Source organism: Acipenser ruthenus, chromosome 31 (genome assembly GCF_902713425.1).
Source record: "Acipenser ruthenus chromosome 31, fAciRut3.2 maternal haplotype, whole genome shotgun sequence".
Lineage (NCBI taxonomy): Eukaryota > Metazoa > Chordata > Actinopteri > Acipenseriformes > Acipenseridae > Acipenser > Acipenser ruthenus.
The window spans coordinates 10,025,876-10,042,525 of record NC_081219.1 but is presented as its reverse complement, the minus strand read 5'-3'; the positions used below and the strand labels follow the sequence as shown (position 1 = coordinate 10,042,525).

The 16,650-nt window shown below is 40.6% G+C and overlaps 1 protein-coding gene across 2 annotated transcripts; it reads right to left on the bottom strand.

The window, feature by feature from the left end:
* Positions 1-66: 66 nt before the first annotated feature.
* On the bottom strand, positions 67-16,072 carry LOC117396885 (epidermal growth factor-like protein 7). 2 transcript variants are annotated; one of them, XM_059005332.1, is made up of 9 exons: positions 15,845-16,072; positions 9,275-9,499; positions 8,065-8,190; positions 6,652-6,758; positions 5,155-5,250; positions 4,621-4,794; positions 2,532-2,608; positions 1,932-2,094; positions 67-568 (listed from the first exon to the last, which is right to left on the bottom strand). In XM_059005332.1, the coding sequence occupies exons 2-9, from the start codon at positions 9,352-9,354 to the stop codon at positions 546-548; spliced, it is 846 nt and encodes a 281-aa protein (XP_058861315.1). In that variant the 5' UTR covers positions 9,355-9,499; positions 15,845-16,072; the 3' UTR covers positions 67-545. The 2 variants fall into 2 exon arrangements, with proteins under 2 accessions (XP_058861315.1, XP_058861316.1); XM_059005333.1 differs by lacking the exon at positions 15,845-16,072 and adding an exon at positions 13,637-13,831.
* Positions 16,073-16,650: the final 578 nt, after the last annotated feature.

The window sequence follows — 16,650 nt, the reverse complement described above, 5'->3', positions numbered from 1 at the left end:
CTCAGCTATAGATGTAAAATAAGATCATTGTGAGCATAGGAGTTTTGCCAAGTTCTTTTATTGTAAAAAAAAAAAAAAAAATACAAAACATTTATGGAATTATATTTTGTTAACTTTTACTACATACGTACAAGAATTATAACTTAAATACCTATATACAGACTCCAAGGGAACAGTTCAAACGGTACTGAGATTGCAGAGGAGAGCTTGCATTGCAGCAGCATTTAATGAAAAAAAAAAAATCTAATTACGGCCAAAATGACTTCCCCTTTTAATACCTTTTGTATTTACATGTCTCTCTAATGGATTTCTTTACACAACGCATTGATCCCACTCTGGCCAAATAATGTGATTGTTGTGGTTTTGCATGCTTTAAATGAAGCTTTCTCTTCACCCCAGTTCCTCAAGCTCTTCAGTATGTATTCAGCTTCTTGCAGTGGATCACACAAGTCAGAAATAAATTCCTTTCTTTAACAAGATCCTGTGGTGTTTCTGCTGCAATCAACAGGAGCAGAGCGATTTTCTCATGCTTTTAGGGCTTCAGATTATCTGTTGTCTCGGCAGGAACCTGTAAGCACAGAAATGAATATTTTACAGATTGTAAGGAGTCTGCACTCCCTGTGCTAGAAGATTTTCAGTCCAAGTATTACACGGACAATTGTTACAAGGCGTGATTTGAACATGCTGTCAATGCTGGTCACACATTTGACAGGGATATGCATGTTAATCTATACACTCAAATCATAAGATAAATCAGTAGCACTTCTAAAATTAGACAAACGTGTCATGTTTGTGTAATAATGGAACAAAGACTAAATGTGCTTTTAGTGCTGCTGGATATAGAGATAGATAGTGGTCTACAGGACTGATCTAAAACATCAGTAATATAGAAATACACTAAAGAGACTCAAATCCACAGTAAGATGTTTGATTTTCATAGACTTGGTAAACAAAATGCTCTTTTAATTAATTAAACCTGGTGTTACATGTACTGTCTCTTAGCTCAGTTCCACAGACCCCATGTATCGTTAAAGCAGGAAAAACCTACATCTCAAATTCTGCATTTTCAAAACCCAATCCCTCTCACTGCTGGCTGCTGCTCTGGTCTCCTCTCTCCTTTGATCAGTGCTGCTGAGTGACAGACTCCGCTTCCCCTGGCCTTTCCATTCCAGCCAAGTAAATGACCCCTCAAGCAGCACAGTGAGCTGCCAGCCTGCCCCAGAGAGCTGAGGTTTACACACTCGTCTCCACTGCGGATCAGATCCCAACCTGAAGGCACCATTGCGAACCCCTGAGACATTAGGCTGCTTCGCTGAACACCCTCATACTGTTTGATTTGGTTGCCTCTCTCTTGATTTGATTGTTTGCCTAACCACCAGTTGCTGCCTTTGAGATTAATAGTGCAGGGTCTGAAAAAGGTTAATCTTCCTTTTCCTGTTCAGTTGCAAAGGAGACTATTGAGTGATACAAGCACTGGCCGACAAGATTGTGGGGGTAATTCTGCTGAGACGGGGTTGTTTTACCAGTTAGAAATACTGCTATTTAACAAAGAATGCTTTGAATGTACCACAGGTATCTCTTTCATAATACATTGGGCTAAATACATCTGTTGCTTCAAACAAAAAAAAAAAAAAATGAAAAAGTAAATTTGACCACAATATAATGGTAGATTCAAGTACAGTAATGTTTCCAATATAGTCCATGGCTGAGTAAGCTTATGGTACAGTACTATTATGGTACATTTGTGGGGTTCAGATCACTTTTTTGATGCTTGGTCTTCATCGGACATACAAAGGTGGTCAGATGAAGACCTTGGTGCTGTACTGTGGTTAATCATCTTTTGTATAGACTGGAGGGTCACTGGCTGGTAACCCTGTATATCTGTTAGCAGACAGACTGTTAGGATTGAGCTTGCTGGCGAGGGGACTCACAGGTCTCGAGGCGCTCCTCCAGAAAGCCGATCTGCTCACTTAGGGAGTCGATGCGGTCCAGCTGCTGGAAGGAGTAGGACAGGAGGCTTGTCTGCTCCGCTAGGCCCTCCTCTAGAAAGAGGGAGGTGAAACTGTGCAGGGGAGCGAGCACCAACTGCAGCTTCTGAGGGAGGAAACAAAAACCAAGAACAGAAGAATAGTCATGAATTTGGAAAGTAATCAGCATCACTCAAAAGATTAATTTAAATAAAAAAATATATATGAAAACAACCTACCGCTGGGATAAGCCACAGCTAAATTTGGTTTTAGAGAATAAAAGGCGGCGGGATATTGGTTGATCAAATCAACCAAAAAGTACAGAAAAAGATTAATACTTTTTGGAAGGTTTGAGTACTGGGTTAAGTTAAGGTTTCTTCTTAGTGTGAGGACATTTAACAGCTGCCTCCAATTTAAACTATTCAATAAATAAATCTGAACTAGGGCATTCCTGAAAATCAGCACTCCAGCAACATCTTATTAAAACTGGCATATTGAGTCAAACGAGATCTCCTGCTAGAGGCGCTTTCTTTACACTTGTGATTACGATGGGGTTTGTATTACCTTCTCCAGCACCTCCACTCTGCTCCTCAGGTCCTGAACCTCTTCCTTCATTTGATCTGAATCCACAGGCTCTTCATCTAAAAAACACAATTCAGCACATCAAGAACATGAAGATTCCTTGTTGACTTGTGATATAAAGTGTGTTTTACTCTGCGGAAACACCTACTGTAGATGCTGTAATGCACATCATGTGAAACCTACACCTCAACCCCAAGGAATGGACCTGCACTAGGCTGGTGGTACAGTCCTGTTATGGCATACCGAACTCAAAAGAAAACAAGCCAAGGTATTTGCTGGGGGTAATCCCAATGAGAAACCCAGTAGTTTTTATTTGCTGTGGCCCAAGCAGGTTGGAAAAGAGCAGGGAGGCACACATATACAACAGCTTCCTCAGTTGCTTTACATCCCCATGGTCACCCTTGATATATGTTCCCTGGCATTTGCCCAAAAGCCACCAACCAACCATCCTTATTTGCTGTGTGTTTTGGCCAAGTTCAGGGATCCTTAAACCGGTAACATGAATCTGGCTGTCTTTGCAGACTGCCTTTTCTACCAGATGTTAGCTGTTATTGAGACATCAGCAAGGGTGGGTGACCCCACACAACCGAGGTCGGCAGTGTTGCATAGCTGCCGTGAACTGGAGCTCCAAGCCAAGTTTAGACCTTGAGCTTTGACAGGTAGGTTCCAGCACGGATTTGTCGCTTTGCACCACTAAAGAGCAAGGATAAAATAATTTGTATAACCAATTTCCAAATACAAGCCCTTATTATGTCGATTAGCCTTCTCCATCTAAAGTTGGCTTGCGATACACAAGTTGATAGGGTGTAATTCCCTTTTGCATGGCGGTAGAGGGTTTTGCTCTAACAGCACACACTGTGGTTTCACTAAACTATATTTCGCACGGTGCAGATGCCTCAAATGTTTTGACAGTTTGCATATTAAACTGAATCCATAGAGCGCTCTATTGAGCCAGAAAAGATCATTACAGCACGGATTGCTAGACATTCAAAATGATACAGTTTCACCGCTACACCCCAAAAAAACAACCAGTAAAGTGCCTGTAAAATAGTATACAGTTTTATTACCTTGTTGCATTTATGAAAATAAAACTGTTCACCTGCAGTGAAAGATTCATGGTGCTTCTCAATGGGAGTTACAATGCAGCTATACTCTACAGTTTCACTACACTCTTAGTTCTCAATGTAACTTCCCCAATTGCATTTTCACAGGGGTAGTTTAAAGGATACAGTTGCTAGCTTTGCATATATTCTTCAGTATAGCTCAGTAAAGATATTGAATGAATTGAACTCCACACTGCTCCATGGTCTTCCTCGCCGTGTGTGTCGGTCACAATGCATTATTACTCACGGTACGAGTTTGAAGGAGGCATAGCGCGTACCAAAAGTAATAATGGACCGTGCCACCGACATCCTCCTGGAATCTATTCACCTGCTCGTCTTCATGGTGCAGGTAGGAGCTGCTACAACAGGAATCAAAAACATTTTACAATCCCACAGACCGGCCATCTGTGAAAGAACCTGGAGCAGAAACATGAGCTTTCCAAGAGATGGACGTAAAGAAGTCTCCAGATTCAATGAAAGCACGGCACTGAGTTGTGTAAAATGTTATGGCTGTTTTATGAGCCAAGTTTCTATTTAGTATTCCTTAAGATCTGATGATCAAGTGTTGGGAGTGCAGGATGCCCCTGTGAATGGGACTGGAGGTTTCTCCTGGATTCATTTGAAAAGAATCATCTTTAGGTTCTCTGGGGTGGTAGCGTAAGCTGGGTCACCACCCCAGAAACTAGGTCATCTGAACAGCTGCTATGACATTATGCTCAAGTTGCAGCCCTGAGGTTATATTTCCCAGTGAGAAAATGTATTGATTTTACAATCAAGAGGGTTAATCTATCAGTTCCGGTTAGGATGACACCACTGTCTCTGCAAGACTGATATCATAGCCCAGTTTCCAGTGGACCAAAATGTCTAGAGGAAGGTGATCTAGACCAGTTGTATGCACTTGAAGATACTGTTGAATGGAGGGCAGCATGCTAGGATCAAATCCTACGATCCACCCGGCAACAGCATACCTGCATTGTTGAGTTTATCGGTGGTCTTGTTTGGGACTGGATGTTCCACCTGCTCACAAGATCGCTTGTCGCTACTCAGCAGGTACCCCTCCTGACACCCACACTGGTAACTCCCAGCGATGTTCTGGCACTGCTGGGCACAGGCATGGGTCCCGCTGCTACACTCGTCCACATCTGGAGGGCAAAGAGCAAGATCAATACTGGGGCCTCCTTATTCTAAAAAGAATATTTCCTGACATAGAAAAACTAGCAAGAAACACCCTAGTTGGAGAAGGGAATTCACTTCTTGTTCAGAGTAGATTCTTTCTACTTCAATACCATTAAAACTAATGTATCCTTCTCTCAGAATGTGCCCGTAGTCTGGCTAAATTCCTAAATAAAACATATGAGAAGAAAAAATAAAAAATAAATGCTACGGGCTATTTGGAGCAAAGAGCTTAGAGAATCAAGCATTGGACTTTGGCTGATCATTCCAAAATAATTATTATCTTAAATGATGATCTTAATAATTCAAAGAACAGATCAAACCATTACCTTTGCGGCAGTAACTCCCAGTCCAGCCTGGAGGGCAGGCACACCGATTGGGTTTCACACAGGTTCCTCCATTTGCACAGGGCTTTGCACAAACAGCTGTGGGAACAGGGAATGGATTAGCCCTTGCTAATGGCGGGCCAGTCACCAGTCTGTACTCTTCTACAGTGTTTTAGTACCGTGTGTTTTGGGGTCTTTCTCTCCCTGGTATGGAAATTATCTTTCTTATTATGTGTGTGTGGGGGGGACATATGAAGGGCTTGATATCCAGTATATTACAGATTAGGTTCTGATGGGCAATGAATTTCTGTACATAGTATGCAGTGCAGAATTATACCATGGGGAAGGTGGACAAAAACTGTATTGTTAAATCTATAAATAAAATATGAAGCAATACAAAAAAGAAAATCAGATGTTCTGAGAAAGGTGTTAAATAAATCATGGAAATGGCATTAGAAAATGTCACATCTGCTTCTTTCCTTCCTTTTTCCATTTGTTTCGTGTATGCAGCTGCTTTGTTCTAATGTATCTTCCAGGAGCTGTTTTTGTTCATATCCATACGTTTTTATAGATTGTGACATTTCTTCATACCCAGCTCGGATAAATGAAAGAATAGCCAAAGAATCTTGGAAGATGTGCTGGCCAAGTTAAGACTAGCATTAAAAAAGGAACCTTCAAAATAACTAGTTTGTTGGGGTTTTTTTTCTTCTATGAGAGATGGAAGAAAGATATACAGAATTGTTGCGCAAACAGGACTTGGTTTTAGTACAACCGTTCAACATGCTTGCCAGCAGAATGTAAACCATTAATGTGCAGATTGCAGTTGTGTGGACAGGAGTGTCTGAGGATGTCACTGTGGATACAGCCTTTCAATAGCGCAATGGGTCATGGATCAGCGTGACCTCTGAATAGCCCTGTACACTAGCACTGTGCATGCAGACATTCATTCCAGTAAGCGTTTCCATTTCAGCACTAATGCTTTCTCACCATACCCATCTGTCCTCTTAAACCGGAAGCAATGCACCAAAAACCACCTGTTTCGGAATCTCCAGGCTTCTGCTGCTAGAATGTAGATTTTTCTAACGGAATGATAGCGTTCCAATAGCCTTCCTTGATAAGCTATCCCATATGTTTGTTTTTTTCTTATTACCCTTTGCATGAACCAGTTTGGTCTGAATTCCCTATTTGCTCCCAATTTCGTAATTATCAAGATTATGTTACCAGAACTAAACGTGTGTTGTGTAGTAATGGAGAAAGTGATTTACCAACCCAAATGTTTAAATGTTCTGTCGGTATTTGTACGATGACTGCAGCAAGCGTTCTATAAGACCTTGCTCAAACCTTTATGAAAAGGATTTAAAAATGGAATGACTATACTAGGTGTTCTCGATTTTACCAATGGCTCACACCACCGTAGCTGCTCTTGTGCTATCATCATCTCTTTCTACAGAACTGTTCAGTATCAATTGGTAAGGGTAGTATAAGCCTCTGGTACAGTACCTTGGTTACAGCTGTGTGAATTAACTCTCCTCCACCCAGGACAGCACTCTGGCATTGGTGGGGGCAGCTTCCTAATGATCTGTCGATAGGACACTCTGTAGGAAGTTCTGAAAGAGATCAGATAAGCGATACCATTAGAAACCCTGCTTCCATTCAAGCCAGTCCCATGTGGTTACATTTCAACGGCAATGTTACGAGACACATATTATATTACTCGCAATGGGTATTTCCACGTTAGCAAGGGCTAAAAAGTGAACTTTCAGTTTTAAGGTGCATACTGTACCCATACATAGCTCGTTATATATTCTATTATTAATTCCTCATGAATATTGACACGTGCATAATTTTCACTAAATTTCAGATTCTCTCAAGAGCCAAAAACACAAGTTAGCTAAGTGTATTGCGAGAATAAATACTGTACAGATGCTTGATATTTAAGATACAGTACAAGGCACTATGTCAATGATTTAGAGCGATAGTTGATTCATGTCTTCTGATTAACACAAATAAATGAATGTTTTTGATACTAGAGCGGCCATGTGGTGTGTTAGTCAAGCAGGACACTGTACGTAAATTAAACGTTTCGTCTCATTGGGATTTTTCCTGGCAAAATATTAAGCAGGTCATGCAGTTACAACCCTGTTAGAAAACAGCCATTGTGATGCAATGAATCCTCTTCAGAGCCGTGCCCCAGAGAGGACAGACAAACCCACTGATCACTCATCTCCACACAGCAGCAGCTCTCAGTGTAAACTGGTTACTGACTGGGGTTTTGCATTCTGCAGAAGTGCAGGAGACTGAGGGAACTGCATTTGGAAAAGTTGCACTGTATTACTGGGCTGTCAAAGTTCAGTATCATCATTAATCCTAACGATGTGTAAATAATGCAGTGTTCTCCCTAGACACCCTGTCAGGGAAGCAGAGCACTCCACTTGATGTTTTCCTGCAGACCTATCCCTGGGTAGCTAACACAATGCTGGCTGCACATTTATATGAAATCAAATTGAATGATCAGACAGCTGGAAACTGCTCTAATGCAGACCTCTTTGAACTGTAAATCCCCTGAATCTGCCGATACAGTTAGCAGAATTTTAGATCATTAAAATATAATTCAATATGCTGGCAAATCAAATATAGACTTAATTATTATTTAAACCTTTAGCTGGTGAAGGCTGATGGCGCCCTACTGCCCTACTTTTAATGATTACTCACTTAACTTATATATTTGTATACAGTTCTCTAGTGGGCTGATGTGTCTAATGGAGATGAAAAGTTCAGGAACCACCCATTTAAATGAACCTGCTTCGATAAAAAGACCCTTATGGCAACATATTGCTGACAGGGGAAGGGGGGCCTGAGGAGGAATAGAAAGGATTGGTCCACAGGGGAGTTGTTTTTAATTAAAACGCTTACCTGTAGGTACTGCAGAGTCTGTGGCCTTCGCAAAGGGTGAGGTAGGGCTTGTACACTGGCTGGACAAAGGACTCTGTGTGTGAGAGCGAGGTGCTGCGCTCTGCCCCTCTGTAACACACCCTCCGCCTGGGGCAAAATGATAACAGATTAACAACAATCGAGGGTATGCTGCTTTTACACAACATTATTATTAACACGTGTGCAGGGCTGGCTTATACCGCAGACTGCAGTGAAGTGGAAAATTGCAGAAAACTTAATGGGGAGAGATCTAAAAAATGCATTTCTCTCAATTAAGTTCTACACGTTTACTTTGGCTTGTTGAACAGTTGTACTTATTTAAACCATATTGCCCATAAACCCCCCCACCCCCATCCGGTCTGGGATGGAAAATAAGACTTTCCAAATACACACCAGATGATTTTGAGTCTAGGAACCTGGGGTTCTTAATGTGCCCAATAATCCACTGAAAATGGAACCATGTCAGTTTACAGCAGATTCAGAATGTGTCTTCATGGGGACAGACCTGTATCTGAACTAGCTTCTCAGTGCTTTTAAAGGGACAGCAACCTCCTATTATAGAGCTGCAGAGTGGAGCTAGATAGCAGGTTAACTGTATTGCAACTGTAATCCAGTGCATAGATTGCATTGCAGTGACAATGAAGTTATATTGTAAGTATTGGATCTTAAATCATTACTGAATATCGCCTGACCTATAGAACATGCTCACTGCTTGTTGCCTCCTGCCTGCTGTACTTTGTTGCAAATTCATTTAAACACAATCGTGGTTATTCTTTTTATGCTTTTGTCTTCATGCCCTGTGTGATTAATCAGCTAGGGGATTGATATGGTTGGCTTTAAGGGAGATTTTCAAGTTTTTTTTTACTCCATACTGTAATTCATTTGTTCAAAACAGAGAAAAACATCTGTTACAAAAGTAGAAAGGAGGTATTTAATGCAAGGTATTTTAAAATACAATCGAGATGTTTATTTTGAAGTAATTTACATTTTGGAGTAAAATAAATAAATTGCCCCTTTTGTATTGCAGTAGCACCCTTCCACCCAAAGAGGCGCACTTGCTCAAATGGCAGAGCATGGCCCACAAGAGGCTTTGGGTTTTAGCCACTGTTATGCAGCTACCTCCAATTCATATCCACCTGTTCTAAAAATTAGAAATGGATAAAACACATTTTAAAAAAAAAAGGAAAATTACCCAGGATGCATGAGGTAATTCGTACACAGGGCCGGGAGTATAAGGAAGGAAGAGGTGAAAATTAGCAGAGCTTGGTGCATCTCTGGCTGCCTGGCTTGCCTCCTCGTCTGCCTCTGTCTGTCTGTCTGTCTGCTCCAGGTGGACAGAATCCCGTCACTACCTGTTTGCCGATACGCTTCGAGTGTGACTATCTGCTATGGATCTTCTATAGGAAACGCCAGCCACCTAGAACGACAAAGTGAGAGAGATACACAATCCATCAATCCCTGACACCAAGCAGTTCAAATAAACCTGCTACTAGATATATCACTGCATCCCTCACACCTGTTGAATTACAGGCAAAATACAATGTCCCTTCACCGAGGCGTAGGTGAAACCCATCTTCAAGCAGTGCTGTATTAAGTGAATATTTATTGAAGGATGTAGCTGCTATGTTCCTCGGTGTAGTGTTTGATTAAATGTGTTTATTCAGTGCAGGCACTAGAGAACTGCATGCTCACTTTTTAAAAAGCTTTGTCCTCATGACTGATTGGGGAATTTGATCACCATGATCTACACCTTTTGTTATTCACCAAGACATGCTGTTGGCGTTGGACTGTGTCTAATTCAAAGGACAGCATACCAACACACCTGACATGGAGTTCTGAAACGTACTTCCTGAATAAAACCTTTCCTTGGCAGATGGATTTTGAGCAGGTTATTCTTAGCATAGATTAAAAAAAATGACTTTTTTTCTAAAGCAAGTGTGCTTCAAAGAGCATCAAACACTTACTGGTGGTAAACAATTACAATTTACACCATTAGTGATTGCGCATTTCTGACTGACCTAGCTCCGGTGTTTTGGAGTGCTGTTACGATTAAATAAATATTAATTAGGTAAAGAAATGTATGAATTTATGGGGATTATACAAAAACGTATCAACGCCTGGTTGAATACTGGATTGTAAGGCTGCAGATGGAACCAGCAGTGGCCCCAGTTTGAGATGGAGTTTTACAGACTGTTTTCATGGTACAGATGGGAAATGTGCCATGTTTGCATGAACCAACTCTAGCAAGGGAAGGTTATTAATACACTCTGTGAACAGATTTTCATGCTGCAGGCTCAGAGGGAAAACAGACGTTACCCACAAAGCAAGACTCAGACGCCAACATAAAACGAGCTGTGCAGCAATAACAGCCCGTCATTAAGAAGTCATTTATAACAGTCAGTCAGCACTAAGCAGCCGGGCAGGGAGGAAGTGTCGCTTTCAGAGGAGTTAATGTGGAGTTTATTTAAGATTCAGAAGGTAGTCCCCGAAGATTATCTAACAGTTACACTTGACCCCTGACATTCAACTCTAAGAAGCAATGAAAAAATTACTGCAAGGGTGTCCACTGATCTTGTGAAAAAACAAAAGATCTGTGGGCATGTTACTTTTAACAGCCCAGAATAAACTTTACATTGCTTTTGCTTTGCTTGACTTTAAATACCCTTGACTATGCTGTGATTGACGTTATGCCCCAACCAGCTCCTTCATGCAACAAGCTGGAGAAAACATATATCACAATTAGTGTGCTTCTGTTCCATGTTTCAATCACCCCTGAATTGGCTGGAGGATAGTCGCTTTTGTGACGCTGTCTGTTCTGTTTCCGCTGGGAAAAGGTCAATGTCTCATAGACAGCTTCATAAAGAAAGGGGCTGTGTGGTACAAACAGGTCTGTTTCTAATCAGACAGCAGGTGACACTGAGTAGAAGCCGACACACACACACACACACACACACACACAACTGGTTCATCTCAGCCTTACAGCCTTAAGCCGCAGCACTAGGTCAGGACCAAACTACACAGACTGTCAGCAAAGCTAGGGGTGGCAGCAAACCCCTTGAATGAACAGACGCAAGTGTCTTCCTCACAATTATTTACAGACACTACTGTAAATTAGCTCCCCAACACACTAACCTGATTCAAATATATTTTAGTAGGCACAGCTTACCATTTTACCTCTATAGACGATTAATGTAATGCTATCAACAGTGTATCGTTGCTACCTACTGCAGCATAGCAAAGAGACTACGGTCTGGCCAACTGAAGTACACACCGGGGAGGGTGCGATTCAAGACTGAGAAAGCAGAGGGCGCTCTGCAGAAATGCCATCACCAGGAGCTACACATCAATACCCTGGTCTGATTTCAATATGCAAGGAAGAGTCATTTCAGTTTAGTTAGAATGTCACTACAATGCATGTTCTATTCAAGGTCTGATCACTGGCCGCCTGTTTCCATGGCTTCCACAATAGCTACAAATTGAAAAATTGCCTTTGAATGGTGTTTTGAAAGGCCAATATAGAGAGGTGGTTTCTTTTAAAAGTACCAGCTCTAAAGGCAGATTAGCCCATGATGAAAATCTTTTCTTTCACAAGCGGTAGGATTACAAACTTTGCACTAGAATGCTTTATTTTTTGCTTCAAGCTTAACAATCCTGTTACAAAAACATAAATAAATAAAAAGAACATTCATTGGTGCTCCTGACAAAAGCCCAGCTGGGAGCTTCTAAAGGAGAGGGCTAACTAAGAGCAAGAGAGAGATCCGGGCTGACGAGCAATTATACGAAACAAAGCCTGGGGGAAGCTACAGGGAGCGACTGCAGCAGTAAGCTTTGAATTGTGCCTAGGATCTGTTACTAATCACAAGTGACACTCAAGTCAGCTTGTGTTACATGGGGATCGTCCACTTGCATAGGCTCTGGAAGGGAAGTGGCTTACACCCTTGTTCGCTGGCAGGGGGCGGACAAAAGTTACTTCATTTGTGACAAGAGCGAGTAATTGGCTGTACCCTTCCGAGGTTTGTAAAAAGCAAAGACCAAGGAGGGCTTTGTGGGAGAAATACCCCCTTGCTTTCTGCAGACAATACAGGTTTATAGCACACACAGCTGCGGATTACTTCAGAAAGTCTATTTGAAAAACACAAACAGGTACTTGCTGGAAAAGCTGGGTTTTGACTGCCAAAACGTAAATACAGCAGACTTTCGCTAATCCGAACACTGGTAGTTCTAACCTATTCTGAATCATGCCATTGTAATGAAATGAATGCCGATAGCAGCTGTAAAAATATATATATATATATATACTGCAAACATTGACCTGCAAGGAACTTTTAAAAAGAAATACCTACAAGCGTAATCAAGTTACAGAAACATTTCAGCTGTCTGTAAATGAGATCATCTACATGAAAAAGCTTACTGTGATCGTGGCATGAAGTGCAATTGAAAACCAGGGGACTCTCCCCTCACAAAGACTGATGGCAATACCTGACGTGTATTTCTTCTGCTACAGTATCTTATCAAAAGGGATGCATTAGAATGCTTTCTAAGGCACTTTGCTGAAGTATCCATACAGCACATGTTCAATTGATCTAAACGTTGGAGGGTTTAAATACGGTCGCTGTCTAGGATAATAAAGTCAGGCTCTATGGAAATCAAATATCAAAGGAGTTCATTTGCATCTTTAAAGGCATACGAAACCTCAAGGAGGACCCATGTGAAGTATTTAAAACAGAGCCCAGTTATCTCTGAGGTGAGATTTAGTTTGGAAACTAAAATGCTTCCCTGTCATTCTCAGCTCTCCACCTCCATTCAGAAATATAAAACGCTCAGTCCTAAAGGTATATAAAGGTACTACTATGAAAAGCTAGTTAGACTCTTTATCAATATGTGCAGTACCTTACCTCAAACACTAAAATCCAGCATGCTATCTTTGAGGAGAACAAAAGGAGGAATTATTCTTCAGATAACTGCAAAAAGCCACGCTGTTTAATGTACAGCGTGGCTTTTTGCAGTTATCTGAGGAATAATCCCCGTGTATGTTAAAATCCGAACAGTATGAAAATTAAAACGGTGTTTACCACTTTTACCAATGACACTGTTCACCTGCTTCTCTGCTGAACCTGGAGAACTGTAGACGACGTTCCCTATCCAACCAACAGAGGGCGATAGTACATTGGACAAATTCTGGCGCTCAGAAATTTAGTATTGCTTGCCCGCAAACCAGACCATTCCATTTTTTCATTACTTTGAACAGCACATGTTTTATCTGTAGGATCGTGTAAAGGAACTAGTAAAGTTAATATAGGTGAGTACGTCTTCTTGAATCATTCTTACTTTTACTCATTCTTACTATGTTACCGTAGTTCATTATGTACAGTAACTACCAATTCTGAAAAAAAAAAAAACTGCAGCTATGAAATATGTTTTGTGTTTTCTACATTTTTACAGAAAGCATGCAAACACCAAACACATGTTAAGTTTATTTCTGGTATGTGTTTCAATAGAAATTCTTATTAGACATTAAATAAAACATGCATGCGTCAACCATTCAGCCACTTACTTTTGACACGGCAACACTGGATGTACCTATTTAATTAATATCACCAATTTCCCAAAATAGAAATCCCACGAACGTAAAGAGAAAAAAAAAAGCACAGTTGTCTTCTAAATGAATAGTTTTCTCCCCACAATCCCAGCTCAGTATTTAACATCCCCACTTAGTCCAATGGTTAGCAGCCAGTTTGAACTCTTTCAGCTTTGCAGAAACTGACAGAATATCGGAGGGGACACCCCTTCTGCCCGCGCCAGCTGGAGCACCCGTGACCATAGCAACGCTTCAGGGAAACACCCCCTATGATGTATGACACCGCAGTACCGGGATTCCACTTTGTGACAAGCTAATCTCACCTGATCACTGTCAGTCGCTGTAACGGGTGAAAAAAATAATCTGACAGCTCGTAAACGTCACATACAGGACGACCAACCAGAATTGTAATAACTATGTCAAATACCTTTTTGAAAAAAGTAATCAAACTTTGCTGTAGGGCCAGAAAGTGATAGGAGTACCAAAACTTGACCCATGTAACGTCAAAAAAATGGTACGCTGTTTATGTTGTGGCTGACTACTGCACAAATCAATACGAACTGTAGTTCACCCACACCACACCTGGCATTACAATATACAAAAAAAAAACAAAGGTCGGTAGCATTTGGATGAGGTCGTTTCTTCTATATAAATCAACCACCACCTCATGTATTGTATATATTATTGTAGGTCTATATATTGCACACAACCATGAACGGGAACGTCTATTTAATCACAGGTGGTTTACTAGCACGAGGGCGACAAGCTGTATACGTCTGACACATGACATGTAGTGCGAGCATGCTGCACAAAATGTACTGTAATGAAGATTATATTACATGTGCATCACAATTAGTGTGAGCAGTGTAGCGTGGAAAAAACAGAAGACCCCACGATTAAGACAAGAAAGTGACGTTTCTGAATACTGCACCCCACTAGTTATCTGTTGCGGTTTTGTGAAGCGTTTATTTTAAGGTTGCTATTCATGCAAATCGAGTAAACTACTAAAAAGCGCACTGCAGCTTCCTTAGCACAAGAAACACACCCACACGAAGTTTGATGAAGAATGGACAGCAATTATCACTAGCTCTTCGTAAGCACACAATTTTCAAATATCTGTAACTGCAGGACAAACTGGAACCAACCATGCGTTTCACGTTATGTTACACTAGGGGGCGCCCGCATAATTACGTACCCTACAGATCGAAAAAGCAGAGCAGGTTTATATTCCATTAAAATAAAGCATTCCCTTGTGCAGTTTCTCGACTTGAATTACACAATTCCTAAAGCATTAAAAGTCAGGCATGTTTTACAGTTTATATGCACTTAATTTAAAGGGTTAATTAACATAGCCATCGATTTCCATTGGTCTTAAGTCAAAGAATTCTAATACATTTCTATAATGTCAGGTCATCTGACAACTTCTAGAATTGTTAACCTTTTCAATACATTGTTAGCCAGTTAAATAAATTAGCATATAAGAACCTTAAATAACCAAAATCCTATGCTCTGACTGGCTGATGTACTGTCTCTCATCAGCAATAATGGAAGGAAATAGGGGTATACTGCATGCTATTACCATTATAGGGCTATTCTGTGAAAACCAATAGCTTATCGATATCACACTAGTTGTCTGACATTGAGCACATTGCAAGTTTGGAAGATCTCTGAAGGGTCTTTTACCTACCCATTAAATTACTGGAACTCTTTCACTAACAGTGTTTCGCCCCTTTCCTCCCTTCATAGGCAGACTCAATCCTGGATACAGGAAGCCTATCAGGGCGTGATCTTAACGGGCTCATTCTTATCACATTTGCGGGGATGTTGACATAAAGGGAAGGAAAAACACCACTCTGTTTTGATGGGCATTTTAGTAAAAACAAATGGGAAATGTATCCTAGCCCCCTGAGCCTTGACATAAACTTCTAAAATCACTGCCTCACAGGCACAGACCCTCTGTTGATCTTTCCTAATCAGCTGTCTGCAAAGCTGCTGTCTCCCCTTTTTCTTTTAAGCGTGTCTTGTATCGCTTTTAATAGATACCAATACCACTGTCTGCAGATTACTGGCTGCTATAGCTTCTGAATCTTAGAACATTAGTGCATTTATAACTGAAACACAGTGCTTGTGTGACAAAAATATTGACAAATCACGTCAACATATACATGTATTTTTAAAAGTTACCTTAAAGTTCCAGCCAGAGATGCGCGAGGCTCCGCCTCTTCACTGCAGCCATGGAAACCAGCAGGGTACTTTTCTCCAGTCGCTTTGAAAATGTGTCCCATGGTTATTCGTTTAAAAATCTCTTCCCCACTTAATTTATTTTACTCAGTACGACCCCGGGTCCCTCACCGATACTCGCTTAGGACTAGTCTGAAGCAAAATGAAGCGTTCTTTACGTTTTGGCGATGGTTTTTATGCTCGCCTTCCTGTGGAAATCAGGATTTGGACGGACAATCCCAAACCGGAATTCCTGTGTGTGTTTCGAACTGATAAAAACGTTTTTATAGAACAAACACCCTTCATCCTGCACAAACTGCTTAATGAATCAAAATTTTCAAGATGCCTTATCCCGCATTTTTCAGAGTTTATTTGTGAAGCTGACTGTGCTACAGCAAGTAAAATAAGAGTCTCCAGTAATAATTGCTAACTGGTTTCTGCTGGTAGAAAATGACAACTGGGAAATTGACGAAAGCAGTACAATTTGGACGCAAAACGTATTCTAATGATTTATAAAATAATACTTTTTTATATTTCTGCGTAGGACTTTTTAAATCTTCTATGTAGGACCTTTTTATCTAATACGTAGGACTATTATTATTATTATTATTATTATTATTATTATTATTATTATTATTATTATTATTATTATTATCATCAATTTAGTATCAATGTAATAATGGGTGAGCAACAGACGCTTTTTATTGTTATGGAACTGCCTGTATAAATATAAAAATACAAATATGTTTTAATACAAGAAAAATACAGCA

Excerpts from the sequence above, each read along its gene's own strand:
- LOC117396885 (XM_059005332.1), bottom strand. The coding sequence starts at position 9,354 with ATGCACCAAGCTCTGCTAATTTTCACCTCTTCCTTCCTTATACTCCCG. Across the intron at positions 8,191-9,274 it reads AATTACCTCATGCATCCTGG|GCGGAGGGTGTGTTACAGAG; the intron begins GTAATTTTCCTT and ends ATTTTGCCCCAG. Across the intron at positions 4,795-5,154 it reads TGGGAGTTACTGCCGCAAAG|ATGTGGACGAGTGTAGCAGC; the intron begins GTAATGGTTTGA and ends TTTGCCCTCCAG.